Source organism: Panulirus ornatus, chromosome 16, assembly GCF_036320965.1.
Source record: "Panulirus ornatus isolate Po-2019 chromosome 16, ASM3632096v1, whole genome shotgun sequence".
Lineage (NCBI taxonomy): Eukaryota > Metazoa > Arthropoda > Malacostraca > Decapoda > Palinuridae > Panulirus > Panulirus ornatus.
The window spans coordinates 3,447,234-3,461,225 of record NC_092239.1 but is presented as its reverse complement, the minus strand read 5'-3'; the positions used below and the strand labels follow the sequence as shown (position 1 = coordinate 3,461,225).

At 44.7% G+C, this 13,992-nt stretch overlaps 2 protein-coding genes across 2 annotated transcripts in view; both read right to left on the bottom strand.

The window, feature by feature from the left end:
* Positions 1 to 2,507, bottom strand: part of LOC139754053 (protein Wnt-7b-like) — a 57,610-nt gene extending 55,103 nt beyond the window's left edge. The window contains exon 1 of the mRNA XM_071671063.1: positions 2,394 to 2,507. The gene's annotated coding sequence lies outside the window, so the exon portion shown is untranslated. The remainder of the gene's footprint in view (positions 1 to 2,393) is intronic.
* A 3,712-nt stretch (positions 2,508 to 6,219) lies between these two features.
* On the bottom strand, positions 6,220 to 13,602 carry LOC139753944 (bone morphogenetic protein 1-like). The gene is made up of 13 exons (XM_071670904.1): positions 13,201 to 13,602; positions 12,450 to 12,801; positions 12,202 to 12,308; positions 11,914 to 12,010; positions 11,422 to 11,574; positions 10,977 to 11,118; positions 9,829 to 9,950; positions 9,017 to 9,128; positions 8,534 to 8,640; positions 8,225 to 8,359; positions 7,935 to 8,077; positions 7,274 to 7,406; positions 6,220 to 7,137 (listed from the first exon to the last, which is right to left on the bottom strand). The coding sequence occupies exons 1-13, from the start codon at positions 13,249 to 13,251 to the stop codon at positions 6,983 to 6,985; spliced, it is 1,809 nt and encodes a 602-aa protein (XP_071527005.1). The 5' UTR covers positions 13,252 to 13,602; the 3' UTR covers positions 6,220 to 6,982.
* Positions 13,603 to 13,992: the final 390 nt, after the last annotated feature.

Here is a 13,992-nt window from a genome sequence, read left to right as displayed (position 1 = left end):
TTCCTTAAGCTTGTGTATGTGTATCATGTCTCTGCTCCCACACACACACACACACACACACACACACACACATAAGCTCAGGTTCACATATGCTGTCGACAACAGGGTCCTTCAGATGTCCTACCTTATACTATGTCTCCTAAACGACTGTTAAGAACTGGGAACATGATATTTCTTGTATAACCCGTGACAAATGAGGAGCACCATTACCCATATAGTAATGTGCTTTAAGAACATCAATACTATGATGAACACGTCTGAACTCTTGAGAGGGGTTCATAGTGCTATTGAAATGACCCTTCGTGTTGTTCGAGAGGCATGTGGTGGTTTGAAAGTGCCCACAACACTGTTACAGGCATCAGGAGACACAAGCCATGCATACAGAGTCATTAATAAAGTCCCTCACGGTAAAGTTACACGTTATGTCGTGTGGCTGACCACAAGGTGGATGGAAGGTCCTCCGATGAATAGGGTATTGGGTCCTCTGTGACGTTAAGATGGTTACACGATCTTATATGACGCTTAGAGACGCAAGGAATCTTGTTAAATCACTGGAATGTAGTTCATCTTACGATCCGTGGAGCGGCTAATATATATAAATATATTCCTATGAGTCTATATATACGGCTACCTGCAGTGTGATAAACAGGCAAACAGCCTTACGATGTTGCATGAAGACTGTACATCACTTTCCCTCCTCTGGACATGCTCTAATGATGTCTCAAATCTGTTCCTTGTATATATATATATATATATATATATATATATATATATATATATATATATATATATATATATATATATATATACACGTCCTTCTGTACGTTCACCATAACTGTTAGTTTCCTTTGACGAGGTTCATCCAAGCGTAAGTTAGTTATGTCTTTCGTCGTGCTAGTGATGATCGTGTTGTGTGGACGGCCCATTACTCTAACGGAGGAGACGTTGCCTTCCCAACCTAAGTCATCATTCTCTTCAGTAGGCAGCTCGACCCCATGAGTATTACTGTACGACTCTTGAGCACGACGGTACGACCCCATGAGCATTACTGTACGACTCTTGAGCACGACGGTACGACCCCATGAGCATTGCTGTACGACTCTTGAGCACTACGGTATAACCCTTTAGCACGATGGAGTGACAAAGAACAGGTCATCGTACTCAAGAGTCGTACTGTCGTGCTCGTGGCCTCACCATCGTACTCAAGGGTTTAGCCCTTCACAGGAAAGGCTACATCTCCCTGGACGCGGAACAAAGACGCCTCGAATGGCAAGTCACATCCCTTGAGTGGGAGCCTAAGATGCACTCAAGAGCATGAGACGTAATCTCCTGAAGGTGTTGTCCTGCCCCTCCAAACATAGGTACTAAACCCTCTCTTCCTCCTAGCACTAAGAACCCATTATGTACGATCATCTTATAACTCACTAAATCCCACGACCTTAACTCCACACTAGAATACCCCAACCCCTTCGACAAGGAGACGTGAGTTACGTACACTATAACTTCAGTATTACAAATGCCTTCAGCATGTATTCAGAGATGAAGTAATATAGTGAAGATCCTATGAGATCTGACCTCCCCCTCTCCGACCATATTCAGGCGGGATATGCTCAATATACTTCGCCAACATACTGGACAAGGTACATGCTAAAGGCGGAGGTTGCTTCGTGTTCTGGAGTAGTATATCTGGGTTGTGTGGCGCAAGGGGTCGGTTGGGGAGGGAGGGAGGGAGTCGAAGGCGTGTTCTCGCTATGACGCCGTCGTCACTACCAACCAGGTTTAACTAGTGATGAACACAGAGAGTATAAATCTTGAAGGGAAAGGGGGGGGGGGGGGAGGACTTTTGAAGATATCAATTTGGGTGAGCGAGAGGCAACATAAACTGGGCCAACCATTGTCACTACAAGAGGATGTTTGAATTTATTTCCCTCTAATATTATCACGAAGATACTTCAGAAATTTACAATGACCCTTAGAGATTAAACTAGGTCGTGGGATTCGAACCCACACGCGGATGCATTGTGTGATGGACCACCCCCCCCCCCCCCCTACGCAACACTTTTTTTTTGATGACGTGAAAAGTACACATTAGAAAGGGACCCGTGGACCTGCTGTTTTCTCTATCACACAACTCACGAAGCTTCACAGTGTGTTCGAAGTCGCTCGGATCATCGAGACACGAACCCATCGCACTGCTAAACAGCGACTGAACCACAACCACCAGTGACTAACTCTTCGCTTGTTGGAACTCGAGACAACCAAACTACGTGTAATGCAGACACGTGTAATTAGTATGTGGAGGAGGAGGACTAAGGGTTGCCTACCGCACCCCAGCATAAGGGCTGCCGCCAGCCACGTAACACAAGCCATGAGATAAGAGAGATAAAACTAACCTGACCACCTCCGACACTTCGGTCATTCGATCTCCCGCAGCTTCGTTGTCCGCTTCTTTCTTCCAGCTTCCTGAAGGCGCTTCAGCCGTTCCATCGTTTTACTGAAGACGTCCTGACGATTTCAGAGGAAATACAGTTATGAAAAGTTACTTTCATAGATAAATTGCTGTTAGAAATGATCAATATACATACATCTTACATGTTTCTAGATTTGTCGTTTTATATATTTCTTTTTGCGAGGGGTGAGTGTTTGTATGAACTGATTATCATCCTCATCCGTTCACATCCTCATTCACCAACACAAGACAAACGCAGACACCATGAATTTGTCTTTGGACTCACCTTTACTCATCTACACCAGCGACGATCTGTACTCACACCTCCTCCCTGAGGAGGTTCGTCCGTCACCAACCGGAGGGAACCAGTGATCGAAACAGTATTGCCAGGCCGGAATCTTACTAAGTTAGTGCTGGTGGCAACATTGTATGTCTACCACAAGACCCACACCTCATTTCCTCCCGTCTCTGTCTATGTCCAGCGTTTATTGTATCTCTTACGGTTACAAAGTTTGCTGCCACCTCCTAAACTATTTCTCTAAAAGTACCATTTGCGGCTGGGTTATATATACACACGGTTCCGTCCTGCTGTTAGCATCGGTGGGAACAACCGTCCAGTCATTGAATGGCAAAGTAAAGCCCTCACGATTATCCAATGAAAACAGGACTTTGATGCCATAGAGTACAAAGTATTCGATTTTCATTTTCCGTTGTTATTAGGATATATAAAAAAAAAAACCACTGAGAACGCTTCAATTCACCGAGAGTAAATGACTGATTACAAAATCCGTATTCTTACAATCGAATATGTCTTGAGCCGCCTCGCTTGTAGTCATTATCAATTGGAGAAGCGACGCCGATTGCTGGCCGTGTTCTGAGACCCAACCTTGCGTCAGCCATAATTGATAAACTAATAGTTTATTCGTAATTACATCTGCAACTTGAATAGAACACTGCTACGATCGTCAATGGCTATTCAAAGAGCAATTTCTTATAGTCCAATTATAAGATATGAATACACCCTATTTCCTCCTTTGTTGCGACGGCGCTGAAGAGAAAAACTCGTCCCATCTGCTTTGTGGTGAGTCTTCACCCAGACAAACTACCGTGTAATTAAAAAGGTAAACGATAATTGTTGCATTTAGACTTCCAATGTTCTTTTTTCTTTTCATCTCCTCGGCATTCATTCATTACTAGAGGTCCTACTTTGTTTATAAACCGTGTTGTGATTGGCTGTTCGGAAGATGCCTCTGCCAAGATGTGAGAGAGGCTGTGATACGTTAGAGTACATGACTCAACGTATTCCGTTGCTTATTTGTCTTGGCTAACTATGCCCAGCTTCTAAGACAGGATCTTTCCACGAAGGAAATGAAAATAACCGATAAAACTTAGAGAACCGTACTCTTTTCTGTATCCAAAATTTTCATTTCGTAGTGTATTCATGTATAATATATCTAGGCATATTTTGACTTGGCATCTATAATAAATCTCAAACGCAATTGGTCAGCAACGTAGAGAGGGCGGGGCTTATCCCCACCCGTTCCACCTCGTTACACCGAACCTCATATGAGTTTGGTCGGGCATCGCAAGCGTGAAGGAATGGTTTGAATTCATACACTTAAGCTGAAATGCATCTATCGCTGTATGAATGAGGGAAGGATGAACAGGATGCGAAGTATAGGTAGTTGGTGGTGGAGATAGTGTGATAGATTGATAAATCAAAAGTGAGGAAGATCAGAACTCCAATCCAGCAACAACATCGCCACTGGGTGGTCCTGATTTATAATGCATGTAATATAACTTTCGTTGTATTACAGAGCTAAGATCTAGTAACACAGCTCTTAATTCCCCCACGGAATAATAATTTTAGCATTGAATTAATATCTGAATCAAGATGTTGTCTTAATGCGTTGTAACATAACACTGTCGATGATAAATCGAGACTTTGAAACCTTTTTGGAGAAGAACAAATCGAGTTCATGGGATAATGAACCATACTGAAGCAGTGGTTCGAGTTTCTAGTTGTTCTGTACAGTTTGATACGATAATAGCTCATATATCTTGGATCGATTTGTGAAGGACAAGGGTCGTACCACTGTGCTCCAGGGTCGAACCTTCATGAAATAACTGGAGCAAAATCGTCTTAGTGTAAACTATGGAGTGGTATAAAAAGGGTCACTCGATGGAACTCTCTCTCTCTCACTCTTTCCTCGTCAGTCACTTTCTTAGTCATATATGTAACTTTACACACTGTGTTACACTCTTATCATGGATATCAGTTCTTCCAAAATATGACGTGTGTGTGTGTGTGTGTGTGTGTGTGTGTGTGTGTGTGGACCCAGATAACCTCGCCTGACCTTTATCAGTTACCTGTAAAACAAAATCCTCCACTGCAGCAGCAGCAGCAGCAGCAGCAGCCCGTCGCGTCTCTGGTCGTGTCTTCATGTCTGACTGGGCTGTCGAGCCGCCTCGGCAACCTTAGATACTCGTGTTTCTCAGTCCGAACACAGACCAAGTGCTTTGACTCATTCCGAATGAGACTGGGGTCGAAACAATCTCAGTGTCGAATCTTTGACCAACGTCAACCAGATCTTAGACGACATTCAGAGGATACTCACAAGACCAGATAAACACGGGCATCTAAAAGGCCAACAATATTTCCCTCGGAAGGAGAGTAAAAGGCGATAAACAGAGACCATCTTATCTCAAAACCTGTCGAGAACTATGACATCAAGCTTGAAACCTGAGGAAGGTCAGGTGCAACTCCTGTGACACCGTCATGTTTAGATGTTAACCCTGATCCGCTCACCTCCTCAAAGGCTTCGTGTTACCGCCTCTCAGGAAAATCTGGTTTGGGGGTCGCCTACTGTGTTGTGCCAGATGGTTGGTTGACTGACAGGAGGAGGAGGATTGGGGAGGAGCTTTTGCTGTTAGGGAGTTAAGGAAGGAAGGTGGGGGATGGTGGTGTTGGGATGGTTGGCTTGGGGAGGAGGTGGAGAAGGAAGAGATGATGACGGGGAATTAGTTTGGGGAGGAAAGGCTGTGGGGATAAGCGGGGAGGAGGGAGTGTTTTAGATTCAAGTGACGGAGGAAGAAGGGAAACTCAACATGATGTTTGGTCAATCTAGGTTACACTGATCGAAGTCAACAACATCATCTATGTAGTCTACACCTGTAAACATCCTCACTGTAGGACGTACCTCACATCAGGACCATCAGACCAGAGATTCGACACAGGCTTAATAATAACTCTATGGACATTCCTCTCCCGTTGTTACGTTGTGGCTTGCGTGAACACATGATCATCGTTCTCCTCTGGTTCCCAGTGTTCTTCTTGCCTCTTCAAAAATCATTGCCACGAACTGACGATTCGTTGATGGTGTTGTATCGTGAAATCTGTGCAAGCGACGAAGCAGAGGTATATATTTCAGGTAATGTTCAGGCATTTCATCCTTCCTCGTTTGGCCAAAGTGAAAGATTTTCTTTTCACTCAGCCTCAGATAACAGTACATGTTAAGATTAACAATTGATTCGTATTGTATCATGGAATTTCATGGTGATGCAGCCTGACAGTATATAATGTTTATATCTGATTACTGAAGACAATATATATATATATATATATATATATATATATATATATATATATATATACACACACACTAAGTGGTATAGGTAACAACCTCGTTTTCTTCACACTGTTACCACATAATTATTTACAGAAAATTTTGGACGTACTTTAATGAATATTTCACATGCATTATGCATAGGCTTTCTGTGATTTTAATCTCACACCAAGACAAAATAAAAATTCTTTTGATCTTTTCAAATCACTGGGATTAAATAAGGGTAAAGAAGGGACGTCTCAGAGAACCTGGTGTTGAAACTGTTGTGCAAAAACAAAATAATGGAAAATATAAATGAACATAAACTCAACTAGGAAATAATATCTGAAATGATATCATAATGCGGAAAACATATATAGACATCCCAAGTAAATGAAATTCTAGGAAACATATCTTGATATATATATATTGTAACACCTCTTAACTAAGAATAAGGCCGTAACTACTAATTCTACCCCTCTAACTACCTCAACGACACTAGATGTAATAATAGTTCTTACTATCGATTCAGTGGATATCAGTAGATTTGGTCAAACAGTAGGATTATTGTGGATTCCTTATCTGTGGTTAGAGGTGACAGCTGGCTGGCCAGCGTGTCGTGCATAGCCAGCCTCTCACAGCGGCAGCGGAGCTGAAGTTGCTGTCGTCTTTGGTCTCAGAGATCAACACTTCAATCCAGCCATATACCGCGGCGAAATCTTATGTCGGATTAATCCGTCTTTTTAGGGATGTCTTCTTATTTCTGGACTACGTGATGGTAAAGGCGGGCTAGCAGCTCGGATGGGGTTGCAGAGAGAGCATGATTCGTCTAACTGCGGTACGACAGGTCGTCTGGTTGAAGGTGGTGAGGTTGGTTGGTTTGTGGTGACGCAGGAGGTACAGGCAGAGACGGTGGTCAGGAGTAAGTTCAGCCGCTGAACTTCTGGTCGGAGTTGAAAAGGTAAGGCCCGGAGCAGGGGAGCTGCGTGAATTCGAGTTCGAAGCCTCGGTTCTCCAGGTCGGCGCTGCTCGAAAACTCGTCAGCGTCCGTCTTCACCTGCATGTAGAAGGGCGTCGAGTAGCCTGTGAAGTGGAGGGAACAGTTAGCTTAATGAGAGCATCATGATCTCATGAAGGATTACATCTATGGCCAATAGAATGCTTGTAATAGAGCTTAATTCATGATATTTTCGGTAACGAATTGTTCGAAGCGACTCACTAACGATCGGTCCCTCGACGTAGTTGCCGAGCGCCATGCCACAGAACCTGTCGTGGCTCCAGGGGTCGTTGTCGCCGGGGGTACGACTCTTGGGCACCAGAACGTAGTCGGACTGGCAGCCACCTGACCCAAACTATGTGGCCAGAAAAAATAAGGTCATGAACGGCCAATAGATGAGTGGGGAGGATAGAAAGATAAAAAGGAAATAACATTACGGTTTCTTTGGGGAATACGAGGCAAAAACAATAAGTGGTGTCTCCTTAAGTGATGAAGAATGTGGCAGAATATTCAGGCAGGAAGATAATGAATAACACGTGGGACATCACAAGAAATCAATGTGAACATTATGAAAATTTTTCACCCGGTCTAAGTTCCTCCTCAACCGAAGTTCATGATGAAGCAGAGAACTTATATTTGCGGTGGAACTACCCAACACCAGGACCAGATAACAACACACCAGCTCGTGAACACTGACAACATCAGATGCCAAACGTGTGATCCACACATTTGGTCACTGCCTCATGACACACGAGGTGTACACATCTACCCGACTTCATCCAGTGGAACAGACCTAACAAGTGACTGATCCCTCCCTCAACACACACCCTCCCCGTTCAATCCACAGAGGTAATTACGAATAAGTAATGCCACAGGTACTCACGAGGTTCAGCCTCTCGTGGGAGCCGTTGTAGCTTGCCTCCCCTGTGAGGAGGAAGGACTCCCGGCCTGTGGGGGTGTACATGATGCCACAGTAACCCTCAGCCACCCGCACACACACATGGTAGTCCAGGTTGTTCAGGTGACCTGCCAAAGATAACCAAGTACCGGGTCATTAGTCATAGTAAGCCTAGAATAAAACCCCTGAGGTGACCTCATAGTTGTGATCCCCTTGTTGTGACTATCTAGTTGTAACCCACATTAGTGACCCCCCATGTTATGACCACCTCTCACCGGTCCAGACCCGCCTGCCGCAGTCTCTCTCAGTGCCGTTCCAGCAAGGGTCGAAGTCCAGTTTGTTGCCGTCGAAGTTGAAGCTCCTCACCGTCTCCCGGACGCCAACGTGGTACTGCAGGCAGCCAGTGGGTGCTGGAGGAGGAGAGGTGTGGTGTATGTTGATGGGTGAGTCAAGTGAATCAGGTACCTAAAACGAATATTTGAACCCAACACGAATATTCAAAACCAAAGATCACCCTATAGATTCCTAGGCAAATACACCACCACCCTCTGTGGGTCTGTCCCACCTGACGCTGGGCTACTCACCCCTGGGGCTGGAGGTCTTGAGGTGGTCATAGCCACAGTCACAAGGGATCTGGTTCACTCGGACCTTCCACCTCCGGTTGTCCTCCACCTCGTACCTCCACTCGAGCCTAGTGGATGGATAGGTGGAGAGGTGGAGGGAGTCAAGTGAGGCACTTTACAGGTCCCTACAAAAACTCTGTAGGATTTTTAAGGGAGTTTTACAAGTATCCTACACACACACACACACACACACACACACACACACACACACACACACTATTACACTGAGTGAGGAGACTAAATACAGACAGCAAAGAGAAGATTATCCTCCGGTGAGCGCTACGCGCTATGGCCCTGCCTTTTTGGCAAAATATCATAGTAAATGCTCGTAAAGTAAGGGAAGTCTCTCTCTCTCTCTCTCTCTCTCTCTCTCTCTCTCTCTCTCTCTCTCTCTCTCTCTCTCTCTCTCTTCCAGTGCTACAACAAGACATAAAAGATGCTCACGGGAAGGTCTCGCCTGTGTCAGGGTCCGTGATGTGACCCACAGGCTTCGGGAAGATCGGGGAGGTGAGGACGTGCAGGCTAGTGCTGGCCCGGCCCGTCACATCCACGTACACTGCGCAGGCGCCAAGGACGACGTCATCACCACCACCACCAGCATCAACCAACCAACCAACCAACCAATCAAACAGCCCAGGAGAAGAGACAGAAGAAAAGCGAATATTCGTTTGAAATAATTATCAATGACCAAGAGAACTGGAAAATTGATTCAGCTACTTAGATGATATTAGAAGAGATAAATGAAGGTCTGATATTTACAGCCATAGGAGAATTGATATATATTTTTCCGTTGGTTACTTATTCTATATTTCTTAAGTATGTATATGACGCCTTCATGTATGACGTTAAAGATTAGGTTCATAATTCTTTGTATATCAGAAACACGTAATGAAGGAGTTTGATGAACTTGGAATCAAGACAGTAAAACTGATGAATTGAGAAATAGAGAAAAAGGGCAATAGGTCAATACAAACTTGAGAATATAGGTCAAGACTAAACTATTAGTAAAATAATCAAGTTCCTTTTTATGATGGGTCTTATGATTATCATTAAATAATACTAAATTTTACTTTTCATCATATCATGTCAGTTACAAAATATCCCCTACGCCTGTGAGACGGGAAGGATTCAAAATCTGGTCATCCAAGAACCTGGTTGACCCAAGCGCCAATATGTCTGTTCTGTCTGGCGTCCCTCCCTTAAGGCAACATACGGTCAGCGAGCGTCGTCGGTCGGTGCTGGCAATATTGACTCACTGTGTTGGCCGCTGTTGCTGCCGCAGACGACGGGCACCGGCTCATTGGATCTCACCATGAACTGGTCGCTGTCACAGTTGCCATACTCGGGTGGCTGTAGCTCCAGCTCCAGGAAGTCTACCCTGGAATGTCCGAAGAAACTGGTTCACTCACTCACACATGACGACACCATAACATGTTTATCTATTTACATTCTCGTATGTATACGTATTGTCCCGTTTTCTGTATGTTTCAGATTTCTTTTTCGTTTTGTCCTATTTTACCATTAAATGTGTCTTTTTTGGGTATATGTTTCCATTTGTCTACTTTCTTGAATATATGCTATCTCGAATGTACAGTCTCTGAATGGTTGCCTTCATGGAAATATCATTTATCATATCTATCTTGTTGGTTAAGCCTTGACAGCTTTTCAGAGTTCTGTTATTCTTTTTTCTTTTAGAGTATGAAGTTTGATGGCAGCGATATTAGATTATATGATGACGAGGAGAAAAAAACTATCTCAAAAGACAAAAAAAAAAAAAAGAATAGAAGTATTAGTGATCATACAATATTCAATGAGTTTTTGTTGCTTATGCACATATAATATCGTCCATGAATTTAATGGTCGGTAACAGTTTACGATTTGTGAGGCATAATACTTATTTTGCGTCGATTGATTAATTAATCTATGGGTCGATTTTCACCGGAAGTTATAAGCAAAACAAATTTATAGAATGGCAAAATAAGCAAGACACACGTAGAACTCTGAGGATAACACAAAACTGTACAACTTCCTTTGTGTATCATTGACGGCTGAAGTAGTACTTTATTCCCTGATGATTTATAGCGAATGAAGACCTGAGTAAGTCGCAGATCTTTTTTTTAATCTCTTGTTGTCGAAATGGCACTGGAAAAAGTATGTTGAAAAAGTGAATTGGTTGAAAAATTCTGATGTGTGTACAGTTTTTTTATTCATGAATTACATCCACATATGTATTTTGAACCTTCCCCCTTTTGTTCCTGATAAATACAAGCACAAGTCAAATAGGTAGTTATTTTCTGTAGTTACCCATACAGATTCTAGTATCAAAGAAAACAGCTTATCTTCTTCATCAGAGAAAAGTAATTTAAGGGCTAACTATAATATTTCTATTATCTATGGGACGTACCTTACTTGGCAGATGGGGACCTCACAATCATGGGATATGGTCAGTTGACAGTGACCCGTTTCATTCTTGGTTTGGTGTGGGTATTCTGGGTTCTCGAAATCGAACTCCAGGAAGGATACCTCGTCGCCACACGTCACCACGACTGTTGAAAGTCATATACCAACTGTATCTATTGATGTGAAGCATACATGTCACATTCTTTATAAACATTCAAAATCAATTATGTTAGGCAAGGACTTTTGGAAAGAAGAATATATATATCAAAAGACTAATTAGAATAGAAAGGGTAAAAGATAAATGTAAGTACAAGAGACAGATAGATAGAAAAAGACTGTTCATGAGGTGCAAGAACTGTCTCATTACAAGAAGGAGAAAAGGGAAGAGAGAAATTCAAGAAGAAAGGAAAAGAAAGAAGTGAGAGGGTGAGGCATCCTTATATACTTACCTTCCTCGAGCGAGTACCTGGCGGAGAACCCCCGACAGGTGTCACCGTCAGGACTGGATCTAAACTCCACGTACAGTGTGTCCTTGTCGCTCAAGAACTCCCCAGGGATGTCCGTGCCGCACATGTGGACGGCGCTGGTGTCGTTGGGGAAGCCTGTGGAAGTAGGAGAGCGAGTGAGAGTGAGAGATACTGACACAATCACAGAAGCAAGAGGGGTCGCTGCAGGATTTCTTCATCAGGTTCTGTTTTCAAATTAGATAATGTGAAGTCAGGTTTGTGGTCGGGGAAGACACTGAAGGGAGACCTGTGGGGTTATGTCATGTTGACCTGGTAAGTGTGGGGGTGATCTCTGACCAGCAGTGATGACCTGAGGCTCGTAATGTTGACCAAGGTGCTTGTGACTTAAGTGGTGGAATATGTGGTATTGACCTGTAATCTAATACGGTCATCTGGACACTGACCTGACACCTGTGGGGTCACCTAGCCACTGACCTGTGGGTGACACCAGCAGGTAGTCGCCGTTGCATCCGACGGTCTGCGTCACTTCGAAGTCGTCAAACGCAAGACGAACGCGCTTCCCTTTCCCGCCCTGAGGGAGGTAAACAAGAGCTGCCCTCAGACGTCATTCCAGTACAATAGCATCTATTGTTACTATAAGTCATGTAAGAGAGAGAGAGAGAGAGAGAGAGAGAGAGAGAGAGAGAGAGAGAGAGAGAGAGAGAGAGAGAGAGAGAGAGAGAGAGAGAATTTCTACCAGACGTAAGGCTGAGAAGCACTAACTCGGATGGTCCAGGCGCAGGAGAGCCCAGGTTCGTATTGCTGCGGGTAGCCCGGCGTGGTGAGGACCCCCTGGCTCGCCACCTCGCCATCGACCACGGCTCCGCAGTCTGCAAACACAGGAGGACACACTCACTAATCGCCTAGAACTACCGTTCTTTGTCAGTAGATATATCTGACACTCTGGCCTCTTGAATACAATGGTTTGGAGGGCTAACTGTATACTTACTTCTGCTGCTGTTGGTACTTACTCACTGTCGAAGGCTCGGTGACTGTGGCAATGGTGGTCGGAGTTATGGTTGCTGCTCTGAAGGTGGTTGTGGCAGCTGCTGTGGTCGTGGTTGGCTCTGGCGGGGGTACAGAGGTCTTGCTTTGAGTACCACCGCCAATGGTAACGGCAGCAGTGGAGGCGTCTCTTAAAGGATGACCTCCTCGTCCTCCTCCTCCTCCTCCTCCTCCTCCTCGACCTCCTCCGCTCTCTGCGGTGTTGTTGGTGAGGAGGCGGTCCTCCTCGTGGCCCTCCGCTACAGGCCTCGCAAGGGCGTCAAGGAGCTCGTCGTACCAATAGGGGAGCGAGTAATGCTTCCCCGCCCGGGCCCAAGTCTGGAGAGACGACACGAGACGCGTAAACTCACCCGCCCATCACACGTTAAGACCCTCATCTCAGCTGTAGATACTGTACTGAACATTGACTTACCTCTCTTGCTCGTATACTAAGTGCATGTGAGAATAAAATATTTTCTATCTATTGACATTGGTCATAAGCTGATAGACTACTGCTCGGTGACTGAGCCATGCACTCCGATATCACTGCCACACTCTTTCTTACGGAATCCCTCTAGGGGTGTGAGTAATCGTCCAGCGCCGAGGTATAGATATATATATGTGACACTACGAACCCAACAAGTATCTCAAATGACTTAAAAGAAGGAGAGGAAAATCGATTACTAATTTCAGAGCTGAAACAGCAGATGAATTGGGTAACTCATTAAGACAGCTCACCTGTGAGACAGAAGCCAGTACGACCCACACCAACACCAGCCTCTGTACCATCTCGTTGACCCTACGGCTCCTGACGTCTCCTCCTACAAGCTACTCCTTCCCCTGCTTCACACGTCCTCAAATACACAACTTCAAGCCCAAATCTGAGATTCTATTATCACCATTATCTTTCTGGCTTTCCTAAGATGAAGAAAGAGAGAGATGTTCTCTCAAGATGCTGTCCCTCTTCAATCTGGCTACGGCCGACGCTTTCCAAAGACCCAGAACCCTTAACTCCTGGACGTCGTATCATCGAACTCGACGTCGTATCATCGAACTCAGCCAGAGAGCTCGGCCGGGTGTCGCGTCGACTTAGTCACCTGCCCTTGGACGCCAACGCCAGAGCCTCAGGGAGCTGAGTGGTCGTGTATATATGCGAGTCACACACGGAAGAAGGAGACGCAGGTGTTTGGTCACTCTGATTAAGAGACACCTGGCGGGCGACGTACAGGAAGTGTGTTTAGATCGCAGTGATTAATCATTAATTACATGTAGGGTGGAGCACACCTCGTGTTGCCGAACTGCGGGAGCTTCCTGGGTCAACTGAGTTGCTCATTTTTTCCTTTCTTTGTAAAATGTTTGTGAAATATAACCATTACACACACACACACACACACACACACACACACACACACACACACATATATAGTTTCTGTGGTAGACTTATTAGAGTTGCTGACTATGGGCCATGCACGGCTCCACTCGTGCTCGAAACCAGAACTGGACAATCGGCTCTCAACCATCCTAGCTGTT